At 32.6% G+C, this 20,674-nt stretch overlaps 1 protein-coding gene across 1 annotated transcript in view; it reads right to left on the reverse strand.

The window, feature by feature from the left end:
• Positions 1 to 759: 759 nt before the first annotated feature.
• The window catches only part of PGAP1 (post-GPI attachment to proteins inositol deacylase 1), a 66,423-nt gene continuing 46,508 nt past the window's right edge, over positions 760 to 20,674 (reverse strand). Inside the window, exons 17-27 of the mRNA XM_081051004.1 lie at positions 20,454 to 20,520; positions 19,878 to 19,986; positions 17,912 to 17,950; positions 14,392 to 14,485; positions 12,001 to 12,091; positions 11,002 to 11,199; positions 9,900 to 10,035; positions 8,190 to 8,240; positions 7,525 to 7,712; positions 5,994 to 6,098; positions 760 to 4,582 (exon numbers count right to left, since the gene is read on the reverse strand). Coding sequence (XP_080907130.1) covers positions 4,444 to 4,582; positions 5,994 to 6,098; positions 7,525 to 7,712; positions 8,190 to 8,240; positions 9,900 to 10,035; positions 11,002 to 11,199; positions 12,001 to 12,091; positions 14,392 to 14,485; positions 17,912 to 17,950; positions 19,878 to 19,986; positions 20,454 to 20,520 — 1,217 coding nt within the window. The 3' untranslated portion in view covers positions 760 to 4,443. The remainder of the gene's footprint in view (positions 4,583 to 5,993; positions 6,099 to 7,524; positions 7,713 to 8,189; positions 8,241 to 9,899; positions 10,036 to 11,001; positions 11,200 to 12,000; positions 12,092 to 14,391; positions 14,486 to 17,911; positions 17,951 to 19,877; positions 19,987 to 20,453; positions 20,521 to 20,674) is intronic.

Consider the following 20,674-nt stretch of genomic DNA (forward strand, 5'->3'; position numbering starts at 1 on the left):
AACAAATTTATATTTAACTAATCAAAATACATCAACAGGTAGTTTTCTAAATGTTCAAAGTTACAATGTACAGAATCAGTACAGAATAATTCTGACATATATATGTATCAAGTTCTACACAAAGTCCTCAGAAATCGACTGGTACTTGGTATTTCAACACAGTCATTTTTGGCAGCATAACATGCCAAACACTTTTAGGAAGTACTGTACTTGATTTAAAAAATTTTAGCCATAGACAATATAATCAAGATGAAGCTTAGAATATCATCTAAATTTCGAAAGACATATGTTATCAATTCAGATGTACTGTTATATTTATACTATTAATGAAATAACAGTTAGTCTATTCTTATTGTTTCTAAATTATATTCCATTCTTAAAACTAAGTTATTAATACCGGTATACAAAATTCAGTCTTCTGTATTTATAACTTATTTATCAAAAAATGTGAATTCTTGAGCTTTTATAGTACACATAGTTGGGTTTGGATTACTGACCTGACTTTTCCTTCCTATCATCCTTATTAACAATAAAGATCATGAGTAGCCTCATAGACTTTCTATCTCCTCAGGCTGTTACAACTTATTGTAAAAGAATTCATGAATAATATGTATAAATGAAAGTTCATTAAATAATTTGAAATGTTGTCCTTTGTTCAAAACAACCAGGATAAAATTTAGCTTCCAATCATCTTACTACTTTGTAAAAGTATCTTCTACATTTACCTTATGTGGCAAGGAAGTTTTGTGTCAGGGTTTAATTTCATAATACAAAGATACGTTTATTGTTTCCTTTATCCTAGGGAATGTCATTCTCTCCAAATTCATTTTCCCTCCGAAAATTTCACAAAGTGTCTTGTTTCCTATGATACACAAATTCACAAATCTAAAACACTGAGAAAACAGTGTTAATGAAAGGTAATCAACAAATGTCTACTCATAAAAGGTCCCAACACATTTAACATTTTTTTCCCAACTGATTTTAATTTACTAAAATTGCAAATGCAGCACTGTAAAGTTTTGCACTAAACTTCATTATAAAACCAGACATTACACTAATTTACACCTAATGCCTAAGATGAAAATATAGGCCATCTGAATTATCTGGGGATTCAAAAAATCAACAGACCTAGTTTATCTCATAATCTTTGTGTTTCCATTTTTCCCAGAGCTTTCAAGAACTAAACTGAAAATTGAGTTTACCTCCTTTTATTTCCTTTGACCACAGTGAGGTGAAATAAATATACTACTCTGTAAGTGACAAGTCTGAAGAGTTAAGAAAAGTACAGGAACTAGATAATGAACAAATAAGACAGTTTGCCTCACATAAGTGTATGTGTGTGGTGGAAATGTGTACCATCTGTATGAGTAATATGATAATCAACATTTTCAAGGCCTACTATAGTTCTTTCTTTTTTTTCTTACTGTGTAATCATGTAGATATCATAGTGTATAGTTCAATCAAGAAAAGGTATTCCATTATGCATATCTAAATTATCTGACCAAAATATGAAAAAATTAAAGATTAATACACGACAGGCATGAATGGTTTTATTTTTAGAACCCTATTTTAAATAAAAATTTTCATTCTGGTGACAAGAAAAGAGTTAGCAGAACCTATTTAATTTCTGGTGTGAAAAAGGTTCATGGGGAAAAAAAAAGCTTTAATGATTTCTATCATATTAGCAGTTCTAAATTATAAGAGTAGTAACTTACAAGGAGACTTCAGAAACACTGACAGTACTCAGTGTTTCTCCTGCCCAGTCTATATTTGACCCAGTTATCAATAATAGGGTCCAGGAGAAATTTTTATAAGCACAAACCTTACTCCAAAACTCAACAAGTTGTACTAAAAATGTCGTAACATTAGAGCTCAGAAGTTTGAGTCAGATAATTCCTAACTACAAATAAACAATTTCATTTTCAGTAATGTTGCTAATAAAGCTGTGCTGTTTTACCACCTAATAATACAGGCTGTAAGCATGATAGAAACTATGTGTAACTTAAAGACAAAAAGACGTCCCTTTTCTCAAGTGAAAGAAACATTGATTTGGCTAATTTTCAGATAGACTCTACTTTCTCATCTCTGATAGTTATTTGAGTTTAAAGTGCATCAAGGTTTGATGAAGACCCCGTCAAAATGTAAAAAAGAAAAAAGGAAAAACGAAAGTCAGTCTCTCTCTCTCTCTCTAATACATACATGTATGCATATAATGGCTAAAGACCCAATCTACTGTAGTTTCTAAAATGTTTAATCAGGATCCTGTTTGTAGTTCTAAAACGAAACATTTTGTTGGAATAAATAAGACTTCATGATAACTACACTCACACGAAAATACCTTAGTAAGAATTTGTGTGTCTATTCTGCCGCTTTAAAAAGCTAATGTACTAATCTCAAAAGAGAAGTTTAAGCTTGCTACATTTTATTCACGAGCAGTACTGACTAAACAAGGAGACTTCAGATCACATAAACACAATGATTATGGCTGTTAATAGAGGATCCCAATTAAGGGATTTTCTAAAATTCTTTCTGTATATGGACTTAAGTTTCAATTCAGAAATACTTAAATGACACATTTAACCTGTAACTTGAAATCCATGAAAAAATAAAAGATACCATGTGTATAAAAGTTGTTTATAAGAATATATATAGCTAACAGGCAGATGTGTCCTTATTTAAATAAATACGCGGTATGCTGTGGGACAAGTGTACAATATAATAAATTCTATTTCCTTTCAGGAACTGAACACAAGCATTTTGTATTTCATCCCTTTTGCCACTTTTCTCAAACAAGAGCCTGTAGGTCTGCCTTGTCTACTATGAAGTTATCACTTCCTTTTAATGGTCTCAGTAAGTGAAAGTATGAATCCTGAACAATAGGCATTAAGTTTAGAAAGACAACAATGGAATCAAAGAAACTTACAACTCTCAGAGAAGATAGCAAGAACCTCTTCAATTGATGCCAAAAGAGCAAGGACCTGAGAAACAACTGACAAGTGGGATAACCCTGCAGAGGCAGTAACGTGGGGATAGTAACCCTCTATAGGCAGTAACAGCTGAGAGGTTGTAATGGAACCCAGATGCAATGGCAGATAAAATGAACCTGGTACTCCAGGACATCCCTGGGTAATAAGGACACAAGTCCATGGGTGCAACTGTGGCATTACTAGGAATTGAGAGGTTTTAGGTATTTACAGCATACACATCTAAAGGAAGGGCTCTATCAGCCAGGTATACTCAGCCTGAGTTTATTCTTTCTTAAAACAAAGATACCTAGCTCCACTACCTACTTCCTATTCTGTCATAGTTAAATGTGAGCTGAAATCTGAAATGAAATAGAAATATTATTCTCTTATCTGCCAAACAATAACCACCGTAGCAAATTAAGATTCCACTTTAAAACTAGTGACAAAGGCTCTGATTTATTCAGGTATACTGTTTATACTTATGCTATTAGTGGGGTAAGAGTTTTACTGTTATTCCATTAATATTACAATTTTATACATCAAATGTAGCACTGCACTTGGTCATGATCAGTTTTTCACAGTAGTCCACAACTGTGAACACCTAGTTTTTTCTGACCACTGGAATTTAGTTATTTTAACAATCCAACTTGACCTGAGGCACTTTTGGCAAACATGGGGTCAATGGTTAAATTGATTTAAAAAAACTCTGAACTGCTCCAATCCCAGTAAGTAAATACCTATGAGAATTTTCTTTAAATGTAACAATATTTACTAGTCTCCTAATATTCACCAAGAACACAAACTAAGGTTTGTATTGGAAAAGTAGCAAGAAAATTTCATTAAGTTTTGAGTTTGAATTATGTTTCCATCCATCAGTCTTGCATTGGTCACCAAGAAAACATGTCTCCTTAGAATTAAAAGGTATATTTTCATAGATGTAAGAAAACAAAAGATCTACTTTGTTCACTGTGGCTGCCAAAAGCTGAACAAAGACTCTTCGTGGATACTTCATTTTTGAGAAACCAAACAGTTGTGAATTTCATTAATCTTTTAAGACTTATTTCTCACACTATGTCCTGTAGCAAATATGAAGTAAACCACTTTTCAGAAGAAAGTGTGATGACATGAGCAGAATGCTTGAGGTGAGATTACCAAAAATGCTGTACATTTACTGAGCGTTTAGGAGAAGATCCATAGTATGGCCAATCAAGCAGACTGGCTGATATGCTAGTATCCTCTGAGACAGTGTCCACCATATCCTTTTACTAATTTTCCAAAAATGACTCGTACACAGATGCCACACCACAAAACAAAACCATGCTTCAACTACTTTCTTCAAGCATTACAAAACTAATTTCCTATTTCCAACCATGTAAAAATAGACTTGTCTTCTCCAAGACCTTGCTGGATCTGGGCATTCCCTCTTATTACTGACCCTAAAGACATAAATCATCTTTATCATTCATTAAATCCAATCTTACATAAAGTTGCATAACGCATGGAATAAAAGAGGAATGAAGACAAAGCATGGCACCCTGTATAAGTGTGTGGACCCAAAAGCAATCACACCAACAGCCAGAGGAAGTGGAAATTGTGAAGTAGTCTTCAACAATTTACTGTAAAGAAACAGAAAAATATACATTATGTAAACTATGTTGTGAGCAAAAACAGAATATGTTGATCTTTTGTAGTTGAGAAAGTGTTCTACGTGATTTTAGATAAAGCAATTTTCCATATAATTTAGCTGTCCATAATTTTTGAAATGATCAATATAAGCCATATTTTTGCTAGAAAAAAGAAAAACATTTCACTAAAGTAAAGAACCAGTTTTGTTTAGTCTTTCAAATTTTCACAACAGAAAAAATACTCGTTGGACATTTCCTCAGCAATTCTACCTCTGGAAATCTAGCCTAACAAAAATAATCAATAATGTTTACTAAGACTTAGCTACAGAAATATTTAACCCTACTGATAATAGCAAAAAAAATCTTCAAACAAATAAAAAGGAACCATCCTTAATTAAAACAGGAGCATATAAGACAAGATATTAAATATTTCTGAAAGAAAAATACAGATGGTCCCTGACTTACAATGGTTAGACTTAACGATTTTTCAGCTAGACAATGGTGTGAAAACAATATGCATTCAGTAGAAATTGTAATTCAAATTCTGAACTTTGATCTTTTCCCGGCTAATGCTATGTGATAAGATACTCTCTTGTGGTGTTGGGCAGGAGCAGTGAGCTACAGCTCCATCAGCCATGTGATCACAAGGGTAAACAACAGATACTCTATAGTGTAGTATTAAGCACATTTTTGACTTAACAATACTTTCAATTTACATTGGGCTTATCAAGACTCAACCTTATCATAAGTAAAGAAGCATCTGTACTATCAGAAAAGTCTATTATTTTTTTACGCTGAAAATAGAGAAACAAAGGCTAAGAAGGGTTAAGGACCTTTCCTAAGGATATACAGCTATTAAATGGCAAACCAGAGGTTTAAACCCCAGGGTGGCCTGATTCTAGATTATCTGCAAATATCTACGAGAATCAATTGAAAAGGTTCTGAGAGCAAGCAACCAGTCAATGAAAGTCAAGTTTTACTATGGAGAAATTTAAACAAATACATAAGCAGACTAACACTATAATGAACCTCATGTACCGATCACCCAGCTTCAAAAATTATTAAGTCATGGCCAATCTTACTTTACCTATATTCCTATCCACTTCCACTCCTCTATATTTCTTGGAAGCAAATCTCAGACATCATACTTTTAAGGGTTAACTTTTTAAAGAAAAAACGTTATATCCTGATAAGTAAAACCCATAATTAAGAAAGTAAAGAAAATATATTTTCATATAAATTATATTTACATATAAACCATAGCTGCTACTATAGTTTTACCTTTAGGAACAGTCAAAGTAGTTAGGAATAAAGAGCATGCTTCAGACATTAAAAAAAAAAAAAAAAATGGTGATAAGGACCAGGAATAGATGTGAGAAAAAGAAAGATTAAACTACTATACCTTGATTTTATCGAAACAGTGTAAGTATTTCCAAGAATTGCCATAGATGGAATAAGGATAAATGCCAAAGGTTTACATGGATCAGGATTAAGTTTAAAGTAATACCTATATCAAAGAGAAAAAAATAAAATGTAAATCAACAAAGCACACTTGATCATTTTAAATTATCAGAATCAACCAAATTAAACAAATTATAAAACATTCTAGTAGCAATATGGATATAAGAGAACTCTAAACAGCTCATAAAATCTGATAATTTGGCTCTAGATCATCTTTATACCCAAGTTTTATGTGGAGAATTATGTTCAGAAACCACTAAACAAAATTAATATTCACTATGAAAGCCCTTCCTTTTTATATAACAAATTATTTAAAATATATTAAGGGTCCTCTATTAAAAAAAGATAAAAAATAAAGGTTTTTAGTAATAGTTCCTTATCTTTTTAAAAACCCAAATTCTCATCTCTTCCATTTATTGACAGTAAAACATCTATAGCCTTTGATGAATCATAAATTTGTGCTCCTTAAATAATTTTCTCCCCAAATCTGTGAACAAAAATCTGGATCATAAAATGAAGGACAAGAGAAGCATATTAACATCTGGCAACCTATGATTTAACTTATCACACTTAATTGGGTTCTGCCAACTTGTCAAAAAAACATACTTCTAGTATTTAGATAACCTAAAAGTTTTATATCATTTTTGAAAACTATATTTGAGTAGGGGTTCAATTATTACTCGGATGAGGTAGTTTATTTTTTAAACAAAATTTATCAATAACTAAATATTCTAGAAATATTTTGGAGTGCCTTTTCCAACTCTCATATAACCTTATTAGGTAGCAAAGCAAATGAAGGTTTTCAGTAGTAAGATAGCTGATCATTTATTTTAGTTACCTGTATGGGGGCACATTAGAAAAGTACACACTTCTTTCATTATTTCTAATATTTTTAAATGGAAGCATTTTTCTTCCCCCAAATTCTAAACAACATAAAATAGATCATGAATTGAAAAACACATAAAACACAAGCATTATGAATACCTTAATACAACAAAATAAAGCACATTTTCACGTATGTCCAGATCAGGGGGGTCCAAACTGCGGCCCGCGGGCCAACTGCAGCCCGCAATCCATTTTTAATTGGCCCGCAGCAAATTCCAAAAATATGTTTAGTTTACTTAAATAAACCAGGTGAGGCAATACGTACTTCACCTTGAGTGAGTGGCCCGGCTATTTGTGTATTTTACCGCATATGGCCCTTGGTAAAAAACACTGAAAAACGTTTGGACAACCCTGGTGTACATCAAAGGTTAAAGTGACAATTCCCTTTTTTGAGGGAAGTTTATTTTTCCTAAGTTGTATTCTCATGCAAGGGAGAAAATGTGAAAGTATTGAAAATAAGTGTCAGGTGATATGTAGCTTCCTGTCCTTGAGGAAGTTTTATGCGCCATGAGGAATCTAGCAAGTCACTACTTATAGATATTTATTGTTTGAACCATGTAAGTTTTCAATATAAAACTAAAACGAACCTAAGATTCTTTAACCAATAAATTAAAGATGGCATGCTGAGTAATACAATCCACGTTAATAAGTTAATCACTGTACTGTGCATGCGAAGACTATCTTCAGCATCATTGGCAGATAAACGAAGATGGTGTTCCTTAGAGTCTTTGTGGTGATTGGATTTTTTTTCACTTCTTCTAGAGTGTTTGGGATTCTATAAAGCAAGAAAGTAAAAATATCGAGGCATTAAGTAAAATGTAAATGTATTATTATATTTAGAATCATATTCAATTACTTAACAGCTAAATAAATATATCTTTCCACTACCAAACTGATTAAAAAAAATACTGAAATTACCTTGTTTTAAAGTGGTTATCAGTTATAAAACTTTTATGACTTTGACTTGCTATTTCCACTGCTGACAGTATATCCTCTAAGTAATTACTTAAAATAAAATTTAAAATATAGTGTGTAATAGCAAAAATGACATAAGTACTGACAAAGATCAAATTAAACTCAGACGATCTATTATAATATTCATTAGGTTCCCTTTCCTTAAAATTACTTAAAGTCAAAAGTCATAAAACCTTTTAAACACTGTAAAATCCCAATTTAAAAAAAAAACAAACTTTACAATTTTCCCATGTTCTTTCCTATTAAAGTGATGCAGAGTTTTGAAAATAAAACTTACCACAGTTTGGCTATTTTTAAAAGTTGTTAGGCTGGCTTGCAGATGAACAATCTAGGAAAAAGAAATGACCATTTAATTTTATTTTGAAACAAAAACCATCCATTTTAATTAAAACTGAGAAGCATTACAATTTAAATTTTTAAAATATCTAAATAAGTAAAAATTAATTTAAACACTGGCAAATATTCTTTTAGAAAAAAGGTATAATTGGGGCTACCAGATGGCTCAGGTGGTTAGAGCACGAACTCTAAACAACAGGGTTGCCAGTTCAATTTGCACATGGGCCAATGAGCTGCGCCCCCCACAACTAGATTGAAGGACAATGACTTGGAGCTGATGGGCCCTGGAGAAACACACTGTTCCCCAGTATTCCCCCCTCCCATAGAAAGATAGTCATTTAATTCTTTTTAAAAAAGTAATTACATTAAATTATTAAAAAATACATATATAATAACTATACATGCTTGCTATCATGGATTAAAAAACAGAAAAAATACAAACTTCCAGAGTATGTCGGGGCCAGGATATACCGTGATACCTTTACATTCTGGAGCCTCTGAATGATGCTTTGCTATAGCAACTTAAAGTGTCTTGTGAGTAAAAAATTTGATTATATCCATCATAGTATAAAGGGTAACATATTTTATATATTCTAAATCTTTGAAAATCTAAACTCAATTATATATGATGGTGAAATGTTTTCAAGAACCTGAGAAACTAAGTTTAATTTATTATTAGGTTTGCTTAAGTATTTGAGAAAGTTTTGCTTACTGGGTCAGTTGTTTGAAATACCCAATTAAAAAACTAAAGATATTATATTTATAAATCAAAGTAGCTCTATATAGTTTTTTTCTGATGGACATAAATTTCCTTTGGAAAATCAAAAATAATCTACTGGGGTGCCAAAAAAAATATATACACGACTTGCATTCATCTTTTGTTATCTGTATATATTGAGAATTACAATTTTAATAGTTTTGTTTTCCTTTCTTAAAATGTGTATAAATTTTTTTGGCATCCTCCGTATATGTGCCATGTATTAGTGTTAAAAGCGGATGCAAATAAACCTTTGTGTAAAAAAGAAACAAAACATTATCCATTCTGGTGTCAACTATCTCTGCATAAGACTAATGTGGAGACTATGCAGTGTATGACCTCTATTTTCCTACAAAGCTGTCAGCCTTCTTGGAAGTGTTTTTCACTTCCTCAGTAAAATTATCAGCCTAATTATTTCTATCATTGTCTTCTGATTCTTTAGCAACATATGTAACATTTTGCATTATCGCAGCATGACTGATAGCTTGATCCTACTGATAGAACTTTGTGTTTGGTCTATTACCCATGTACAAAGGGAGGTGTGAAAAAAATTGCTCTAGTAAAATGTTTTTTAAAAAGTTTAACATGAAAAAAATTAACATTACTTGCAAGAGCAAGAAACAATTTGAAACATGATATCTTCTCCCCTCCCTTTTTTTAAACAAACTAACCCAATTTAAACTAATAATTTCAGTTCTACAGTTAACTATATAAACTATATAAATAACTAAAATGTTTAAAAAATAAACAAGAAAACACCTTTACACTTACACCTGTTATATAACAGAAGGTTACTGCTGTGGTCATTAAAATTTTTATTAACGACACCTACAGGAAATCCTATGCCTGTCTGATGCAAAGCCCAGCCATTCTGACGGTATTGATCTGACATACCTTAAACACATAGTAAAGATAAGTAAGAAGTATGGCAAATGCTCCACAAGTTGCCCAACTAACTATAATCAAAACAACTGTGAAAAAGGGCAAGTCTGGTGATATCATCTTGATATCTTTAGGAAGTTCAGCGGGCCTGGAAAAAAAGAATAAAACTCTTAATAGTTATTTAAAGTCACATGTAAGAAGAATACAACACAGTACTCTACCAGGCTTTTCTATTTATTAATATGAAAGTAGCATAAGGTATAATATGAAAGCAGCATAAGGTAAACAGCAAGACATTTTTTAATAAAGGCAAGGGGTAACACGTATTTGATTGTAAATTCTGTATTATGCTGTGATAGCTCCTCTTCCATTTAGATACGCTATGGCTGATATTTATACTAAGAAAAAACGTTGCTAAAGATAATCATTAATTATAAGCCCCGGAGCTATACATTTCAAATATGGATCGGTGGAGGAACAGTTTTCTATTTCTTAGTCTCGAGATCATTCAAACATATGATGGTGCCCAAAGCACCTCAGCAAGGTGGACAAAGAAGTATCACACCACAATCCCCTGTGACAGTAAATCACATAACATGTTTGGTGAGGAGTGTGAAAGGAAACTACATCAGTGGTTTACCAGAAAAGTCTACCAGTAACTTCGAACTATGTCTTCAGGCCTATAATAAAACCATAGGCAATGCTTTGGAGCTCTTATACATTTCATCTAATCTGATCCTAAATATCTTAATTGGAGCCTCCTGCTCTCAGGTTTGATTGAAAATCAACATAATAAAAGCAGTGCCATAGAAACCTTTCCTCCTTAGAAAGGTTGGTAACAGTCAAATTTACACATATGAGTATAATCTGCCTAACTTTTTTGATTAACTCGAACACTAAGGTCAAAATCAAAGGTAGCATTTAATTTGCAATAAATGATCTTTGACAATGACATAACTTTCAACACCAATCCATGTTTTGCTAGTTATACATATTTCTTTAGAAATTATAGTTTAGTGAAAGCAAATTAATTTTAAGGTTCACCATCAGAATATAATTTTTTTCTTAATTAAGGGCAATGAGAAAGTTTTTAATCATTCATTCTATTCTTTACCTTTTCAAAGCTAGCCACAATGTAGAAAGGAGTCTCACAGATGCAGAAGAAAGTAGGCCACCCCAGTAGGCAGTACATGTTCCAAACAGAAAGAGAATCAAGGACACAAGGGGGAAACACATACTCTGACTAGTTAAAACGATGGCATCTAATTCTGGTAGTAATAACACATCCCATAATTCTTTAAACCATTTATACCTGCGAATAAAAGAAAATATACAATAAAAATAATTTAAAAAATCAACAACTGCCATTCAAGGATTTAATATCTGAGGTTTGCCATTCAAGGATTTAATATCTAGTGACCATTCACTAGAGTCCCCAAAGGACCATGACACACAATTTGTAACTACACTGAAAAACAAATTTCAATTCCTTGTAGGGAACAAGTCCTTTATCTTCCAAGTAAGTCTACTGATCTTCAAGATTTGAGTCCTGAGTCTCAATGCAGCTTTACTGCTCTTTACTGATTCTTGTAAAGACAGAATAAGTGGACTTTTTAAGTTAGAAAGCCAAAACCTAGCTGTAATGACAGAAGAAGAGATTTAAGTAATGGTTCTTAAGCAAAAAACAGAATGTAAATAAATTAAGAATGGAAAGTTAAGCAGGGTAGAGAGATCTATAATACACTTTGTATGGGAAGTAAGAAAAAGTAATCTGAGGCACTGTTTCATCAACATCCTACAATGGTTGTGTTCTGGGATATTCAAAGATCATGAACCATATATATCCCTCTACAAATGTTAAAGGCCTGGTATATTTACAATCTAAATTTAGATTAATATGTACGGTAAGTTAAATGGTTACTTTGGAAATAGTTATACTACTGAAGTAAATGTTCATATACTTATTAGGCCTTTGTCTAAGAGAAAAATCTCATTTAATAAAACAAGTAAATTGCCGTATTTGTGTGAAAATTTATATTCCATTATGGAGACAAACATAATGTTTTATATACAATACAAAATTAAAATCATTATCACAGATAATAAAACTTACCCCAACAGAAACTTAATCATAATTACAAAAGGATCAACTTTGTATGGTTTGGCTTCTTTATCCAATATAGTAGCATATTCTAAGCAATGACCTGGTAGATTAAAAATAAATCATATGTAGTACAGAATTCAGTCATTAAGTATAAAACATATTATACTTTGCACTGTCTGTAAGAGCAGCATATTCCATGTCAGATAAAGCAAGGATCTTTATTACTATCACAGAAACTCTCTTCAAAAGATTAAAAATTACTGGAATTCAATTGTTCCCACATAAGAGTATATATACATTCAATCACTTGTGAAATAAATTCTGAAAGCCCTGGCTGGGGTTTCAACATCTGTATTTTCACAAAGCTCCACGGACGATTTTGTTTTAAATACTTTACTGCGATACAATTTGCATACCACACAATTCATCCTTTTTAAATGTATGCTATTCCGTGGTTTTAGTATATTTACAGTCATGCATCCATCACCACAGTTCACTTTAGAATATTTTCATGACTCCCAAAAGAAAATGTTCCCCTTAACTGTCACCTCCAATGCCTCCCCAACCCTAGGCAAACACTAATCTAGTTTCTTTCTCCATAGATTGGCCTATGAGGAACATTTCATATAAATGGAATCATACAGTATGTGGTCCTTTGTGATTGGCTTCTTTCACTTAGCACGTTTCCAAGAGTCATCCATGTTGCAGCACGTAGCAACACATTTTATCTATCCGTTCATCAGCTGATGGACATTTGGGCTGCTTCCACTTTGAGGCTGTCATGAATAGTGCTCCTGAGAACATCTGCGGATGAGTTGAGTGTGGGTGTATGTTTGCCTCTCTCTTGGATATATAGGTACGTAGGGGTGGAGTTGCTGAGTCATATGTTAACTAACTATCTGAGGAACTGCCAGACTGCTTTCCAAAGCAGCGATACAGTTTTACATTCCCACCAGCAGTGTATGAAGGTGCCAATTTCTCCACCTCCTCATTAACACTTGTAATTGTCTGTCCTTTTTATTTAGTCATTCCAGTGAGTATGACCCATGGTGATTTTGGATAAGCATCCTTGGTTCAGAATTACTTGTTTAATTGATGTGCGACATAATCCCAGACTTACATTCTCGAGATGAACCAATATCATAACCTCTGGGGTCTCTATGGACTACCTGGATATAAATTCTGTATGTTTGAGAATCAGTTATCAGGTCACTTGAAAGTAAGGAGAATGAAATATCTCTTTCAAACTTTCAAAACGATATTTATATTCAAGTATAGTGGATGTCACACTGCCAAAATAATCTCTTAATTACAAGGCTGGATCTGGGCAGAGCATACTGAATGTTTTTTCTTTCTTCATGGAATATAAATTAAATCAGGTTAAAATGAACACTAAAGGCAGACCTGAAATTGTAAAAAGTCATTGAAAAGGTATTAGCAGCCGTAAAAGGAATTGGCAAGATGGAAATGGCGGAAGGGATTTTGGGACTGCTTTTATAAATCTTGGCCCCATTGTCTTTTCTTATCTCTTGCCTCCCTTGATTACTACCCAAGCCCAACAAGTGTGTAAGGACCTTACATCCTGGGAAACTACTAATTGCCATTCTCTACAGAGGGTTTGATCCAATATACTATATATTCTATATTTGCCTCTCCAGATCTATTCTCCACCCTTTACTTTGCTCTGAATTGGGGGAGGCTGACTTTTACGGACAAACTTCTAGTTAGGTTCAGCGAATGAGGGCCACCGGCAGAGAGGATAATGGGTGGAAATAAGGTTAGTGTATTTCTTTTCCCGCCTTTTCCCCTGTTGAGCCACAGGCTGGCTGTGGCCACAGCTGTACACAAGGCAGCAGCTGCAGTAATGCTGTCCTCTCCGACAGTTCTAGGTTTGCTCCCTCCCTTGCCCTGTACCTAGGAGTATTAGATGGCTCTGTTGTTAATCTGGCACTTCATCATTTCTTGTTGGTTTTCCTTAACCCTACACAAACCTTTGAAACAGTCCCTTCACCAGACTCTCAGTTATTCCATTCAGTGTGCCAGGACCTAACTGATGCAGCCCAAGTATCACACTGAATAACTACTATGTGCTTGGCACTGTGTTAGGTACAGGGATCAGAGGGAGAACAAGGTCCCTATCAGTGAGCCTCTACCTATTAAGAGGTCCTCTAAATAGAGGGAAGACACTTCAGGCACAAGGATAGAAAATGGAGAAGGCAAGTAAAGAATTTTTGGGGGGATCTCTTAAAACTTAGAAGATCTCAAATCCCTGTAAACTTGAGAGAGATGGGCTATAAATTTTCAAGAAATTGATGTGTCTTCCTTAGCCACAGGAAGGATAAAAAAGTAGTAATGGAGCACAGAGGAAGGAAGGGAGGGAGGAGGGAATAACATTCTTACCTGTTGAGAAAAGAGAGTATAACTGTCCTCCATAAGCAAGAAGAATGCTAGATATCACATAAGCAGGAAGAGCTCCACCATGAAATCTAACTACCTAGAAAACAGGCAAAGCAATGGGCAACTTCTGAACAGTCATGGTAATGAAATCAATGTACTTTCACATAAAATAAAAACGTCATTCTTCACTTTATATCTTTCATGACGTGGCCACAAAGGTATTTCTAGTATGGGTATCAAAAGTCTGTGTAAAAATAAATGTTAAGAGTATAAGCATATTAGAAACATGGTATCTGGATTTTTCATTAAAGGCTACTAAGGAGAATATATAATTGAGTAACAAGTGCTACAAACTTTTTTATAAGGCACATTTAGTGAGCATTTAGTATGTTCTACGCATAACAAACATCTTAAATATGCATTATCTCATGCTCTCCTCCCAAAAACCTTTGAGGTAGTTTTTATCCCTATTTTACAGATGAAATTCAGGCACAGGGAGCCAAAGTAAAAACACAATACACAGGCAAGTTATTTACTTGTTACCTCTCTACTTCCTCATTAGTAAAATGGGGACAATAGTACTTACCTTACAGGTGGTTTTAAGGATTAAACATGTTCATTTGTATAAAGCACTTAGAATATTAACGTGAACATGATAAGCTAGCAGAAAACATAAGCTGCTATTATTAAACTTCTATGTCCGTCACTGTCTTTGGAAATCTTGTGGAATGGTATTTAACTCAGAGCCTAAGTTCATAATCATTATGTCATAGTGCCTCAAATCAGTCTATCAGCTGATCCAATCTCTGTAAAAAACATACATATAACAAAAATAAAGTGTTAAGTTTTTGTTTTATTAATAAAGTTTTAAAAGAAAATTTAGAGCATGTTCTCTATTCACAGAATTTTTTAGAAAATGTATAGATTCCCTTGGAAATTTGATAAAAGCTATGGAAATGCATGCTTACACAAAATGCTGTGTAAATTTTCAGCAAGTTCAAGGTCGTCTGGAACCTCCTCTGTGGATATCCAGGTTAAAAAAGATAAGAAAGCCTCAAAAAACTTACAGTCTATATTCATGATTTACAGTTTATAGCTTTGAGTGGAGAGTGGAGCAAAATAGAAAAGATCATTTTTCTACCTATTACTAAATGATACTCACTGCCTGCTAATGACATGCTAAGAAATATACAGCATACATTAGTTACTAAGAGTATGAAAGGCAAGTTAAGCAGCATAGCAGACTCCAAGTCAGAAACCTCAGTTTAGCGGCCAGTCTTGCCTCTCACTAGCTCTGTGTCCTTGGGTAAAATACTTTACCACTCCTTCTCTCTTTGCCTGTATCAGTAAAATGAATATAAATAGCTCTTCATAGGGAGTCTGAGGCTAAAATGTATTCCTTTTGTGCAAAACATTTGGAAGAGTAACTGGCAAAGGGAGGTGATCAGAAAATATTAGCTGCTATTATTAACTTTTAATGCCTTCATTGTCTTTAGAAATCTTATAAGAGGTTCTACACAGAGTATTCTGAACAAAAAATTTCTTTATAACGAATGAGTGTCATTGTTACAAATGTTAAGGGTTATATTGGGCCATAGAATCAACAATCATAAAGTGATCTCCATGGGTCAAACCACAGACATGCTTCATTTAGTTTTGTATTTGGCACAGTATTTCTTTACATTTTTGAATTAGATGCCAACATTGAAAAATTGAAAGTTTAAAATTCCAAATTTCCAGTGTCTCTTAAAATTGAATGATTTGGCAACACTGGATTTCATTCCTACATAGAAATGATTTATTAGGGCTTATATATTCTCTTGAGAAAGTAACTTTCAGCTTATTTTTTGCCTTCTTTTTCCTAAAAGTAGACTAAAGAATATGTAAATATATTTTCCTACTCTTTCTGAAAAAAATTAATTTTATGAAAAATTTTCTAATTAAATACTAAAGATTCTCCCAAGTGGTTCCTTTTTATTCCTCTTCCCAGCTTTCTTTGAATGAATCAGCAATGCTGAAAATATGTATTATTTTTTAAAGATAGGTAAGATATATTATACAACTTCATTTCATTCTCCTACTGTTCTCAAGCTAAATTTGTAAGCAAACATAAAGGAAGAACTTTTTTATAAGGCACATTTTATAAGGCACATCTTATGTCTTTTCAACAATTTAAGAACCTAATTATCATAAATCCTTTGATATTTAGAAAAGTACCCATCTCTGATCGTGTAATACCCACACATCCTCATTTTTTAGAAAAATGTCTAAACAAGAATATTAACCTGCCCTTTTTTGATGCACATATAATTATGCTTGACTGGAGTATAGAGTTAACTAGATTCATCTTGTCACTAATCTGAATTATGAGGCACAGGGGTGATATAAGAGAGTATGTTATATCCTCAGCTAATACCATCATGAACAGTAAAACGCCTTTTGGTCATACTAAAACTGGACAGCATGAATTCTTCCCCTATATTCCAAGAGATAATTTTTCTTAATAATTGTCCCTTAATGCTTTACTTGTAACTCTCCACGATGCTATTTTCCAACTTGTATTAACATGTAATCTTCTCTTTCTAATGGAGCATAAAATTTTTATACATTAACTTAGAATTTTCTAAGATTCACAAATTTAATAATAATCACAATCCAGTTCTGATCAGGTTGTTGTGAGGACCAAATGAGATAATGCATATTTAAAAAGTTTCTAATTTAATTTTGATTTGTGAGTTTTATTATAAGTGTAGAATTAAATGACTAAATTAAAAATATTCTGCTATGCTGGGACTGCAAAACACAAAAAATAAAGTGAAAGTAATAAAAGGCACAATTAAAAAATCAGTAAATTGTAAACCTGTATCTCTCTGACTAATCAGTATTATCTATTTATGTCCTGGCTATACAATTCTGAAAATTACAGTGATGTTTAATATAATAGCAATTAAACTATTTTTAGTTTAATTTCTATTATTTTTGTAACACAATTTGCCTATGAATTAGAAAGATACTCCTCAGATGGATTTAAACTATTTCAACACGTTTATTTTTAATGTAGTTCACTTTTACCTTTTACAAATTGAGCATGCACAAAATAAAAAGTTCTTTGAAAATGTTCATTTACATGACAGAGCCTACAGATTTATTGGACTATGAATTATAGTAGAGTATAAGCAACATGAAATCTTAATACGACATTCATTTAGCCCAAAACTATTAACTTGTTTGAGAATTAGGAATCAGCTCTCATTTCTAGGAAGTATCAAACATGAAAGCATCTCCTTAAAGTTGGCCAACGAAGGCCTGTGTGACAACAATGATTTTTAGATTTTATTAAAATGGAAGAAGAAAAAAGGAGAAAGAAGAAGAAAGAAGCTGTAGCAGTGCAGGCAGCAGCAAGAGAACATAGGTGGTCTGCTAACATATTTATAATCTGGCCCTTCACAGAAAACATTTGCAACCCCTGCCTTACAGTATCTATTCACAAGGCAATAAATAATCAAACAGGAGTGTCTCTTACCTGTCCAAGGATTTCTGAAAAGGAAGTCTTCACTGTCACCTAGTTTAAAACAATCATTTTAAAAAAGGTTGTTTTTCCTAAACTCCTCTAGTTCATTTTTTACTAAATTGAGCACTTCTATACATCTCTAAGCATAATCATTAATATTTAATAATGAACCTAAAGGCACTCAAGATCTCAAAAGAATGCTCTGAAAATACAATCAATTTGTATCAAGTGTAATTATACTGTTTAGTATCTTTTCCCATAGTCTAAGTCTTTAACAAGCGGATGAATACTACAGAATGTATGGTAACCCTTTACTAACTAAAATATTTAATTAACCTGAATAACTTATTACCAGATCACATAAGCTAAAGAATTTATTGAATGATTGAGCCCAGAAGTTATACATATTTGTTGAAAAATTAAGCACGAAGTAATCAACCTATTATTTAGCTAGTACTTGAACATCTCAAACCCAGCATTAAATAAAGGTAAGCTTCTGAGTAAATTTTATAAAATTAGTTTCACATGTTACATGACCAAAACACATAGCACATTTAGTAAAACGTAAGTCAAAAAATATTTTGAAAAGAAATTCATCATTAATTATGTCTAGCATAAATACACTTTCTTTGATATTAGGAAGTCTGGGAAAAGGAAATAAATCTTTCATGGGGAGATTATAAAATGACTATTTTGTCAAAAAATAGACTTTTTGAAAATATAAAGTAATTGTAAAAACATGAATATTTTGAGAATGTGCAGTATTTGGAGCCAAATTATTAACACAATTCTTACTATATCTGTAATATTAGAAATAGGAAGGTACAAGTTAAAAACCACTACAGCCCTGCAAAATCTTTCAATGCTGGAAACAGAAAGCAAGACATCAAAGCATTAATAAATTCCATAAAATCTAAAATAACGCATATTAGTCCAATTAAAAATTGGTTGTAGGAACATATTCTACTCATTTGACCTACCAATCCTAGTTCACCATAAGAAAGTTAGTTCTAATAAAGAATCCAAATATTTAAGTTTGGTTTAAAGTGGCTGAATAGAAATAAGATATTTCACATAAACCAGAAACCTGTGATGTCACCACAAATGTGTACTTCAACCACTTAAATCTGGAATCCTTAGAACCCAGGCAAGTTCTAATACAGAAAGGAACATTTTAGTTCATGAATCCATAAGTAAATAAAATGTTACTCTCGAGTCTATTTCCCTTCTCTTAGCACAGAGATCCATGTGATTGTAATACAAATACAACAGGCACTAAATTGTACATATTAATGACTAACCAAGCTTAATATAATCAGTAAAAAGGAAAGAAGATCCTTAAGCTTATCCAGTAGAGCTGGAAATCAATATACATCATACTGACTACTAAATTTAAGCACATAAGCTGGTTTCATGATGTTCTTCAATTTATAAAGGATTCTGGACGTTGGGCTTCCAAATTGAAAAGGTTAATCTACAGTCTCAATTTTTATTTCATTTTCTATTACTTATTAATATGTATAATTTCAGTGGCCCAGGTAAGAAAACACTGAGGTATTAGCCTCACTTTATGATGATGTGGAAGTAGACAAAATAGAGAATATTTAAAGCAATATAAATGCCTATTTCTTTTTTATATAAATGTCTATTTCTAATATTTATTGCCTTCCACATCATCATATACCTGAGTCTAATACCGTGTTACCCCGAAAATAAGACCTAGCTGGACCATCAGCTCTAATGCGTCTTTTGGAGCAAAAATTATTATAAGATCCAGTCTTATATTATATTATCATTATATAAGACCCGGTCTTATATTATATTAAAATAAGACCGGGTCTTATATTAATTTTTGCTCCAAAAGACACATTAGAGCTGATGGCCTGGGTAGGTCTCATTTTCAGGGAAACACAGTATAAAAATATACTTCCAATTTATTCTATAACTAAATCTTAAAAACTAAGCAAACAAAGCTTACCTCATACTGACAGTCTGATGATGTGTACATTTTTAATAATGCTACATGGCTGTCATTTTCTGGTTGAGCAATGTGGAGTTTCACAGAAATTTCTGTAGAAGATGGAACCCTGAAAAGATAACATAAATATCAATTCTCAAATACAAAATGCTGTTAAATCACCATGGCTGAGTCAAGCCTCAGCACAAGCCAATGCAATAACGTAGAGGATGCTAGATGTCAAACCCATTATGGATGGACACTCTCACTCATATCACCATTGTCTAATGCTCCCTCTAGGACACAGAAGTTGAGGAGAGGGTTGGAAAAGAGGGGGTTCATGTTCCAGGCAATTCCAGGAAAAGGAGAGGGTTCATGTTCCAGGCAATTCAGGTTTAAATTCTACATCACTTAAATAAGAATACTATATATTATCTTATGATAAGTTATCTTATGGGCACAATACTACATAAAGGATACCTACATTTTACTAACAGGCACTGTAACAATTTCACTATGATTTGAATACACAAACTAAGTAGAATACATATTATTCAAAAACACAAAAGATTAAGGTAAATTCTTTCATATACTTACTGTGCAATGGTTAGTGAATCTTCATAAGACCAGGGAATATGAAGTTTATAGATACTAGTTATTTCCTCTGTGAAAACATAAAGGAAATACGTTATTACTAATCTTATGTCACACTAAATTTTATATAAGCTACTATAATATATAACTACTTATACAATTACCTATTTCATAAATAAATCAGTAAAGTTATATCACATAATAAGAAATCACAGAGGATTAGT

This window comes from Rhinolophus hipposideros (genome assembly GCF_964194185.1).
Source record: "Rhinolophus hipposideros genome assembly, chromosome: 6".
NCBI classification, from domain to species: domain Eukaryota; kingdom Metazoa; phylum Chordata; class Mammalia; order Chiroptera; family Rhinolophidae; genus Rhinolophus; species Rhinolophus hipposideros.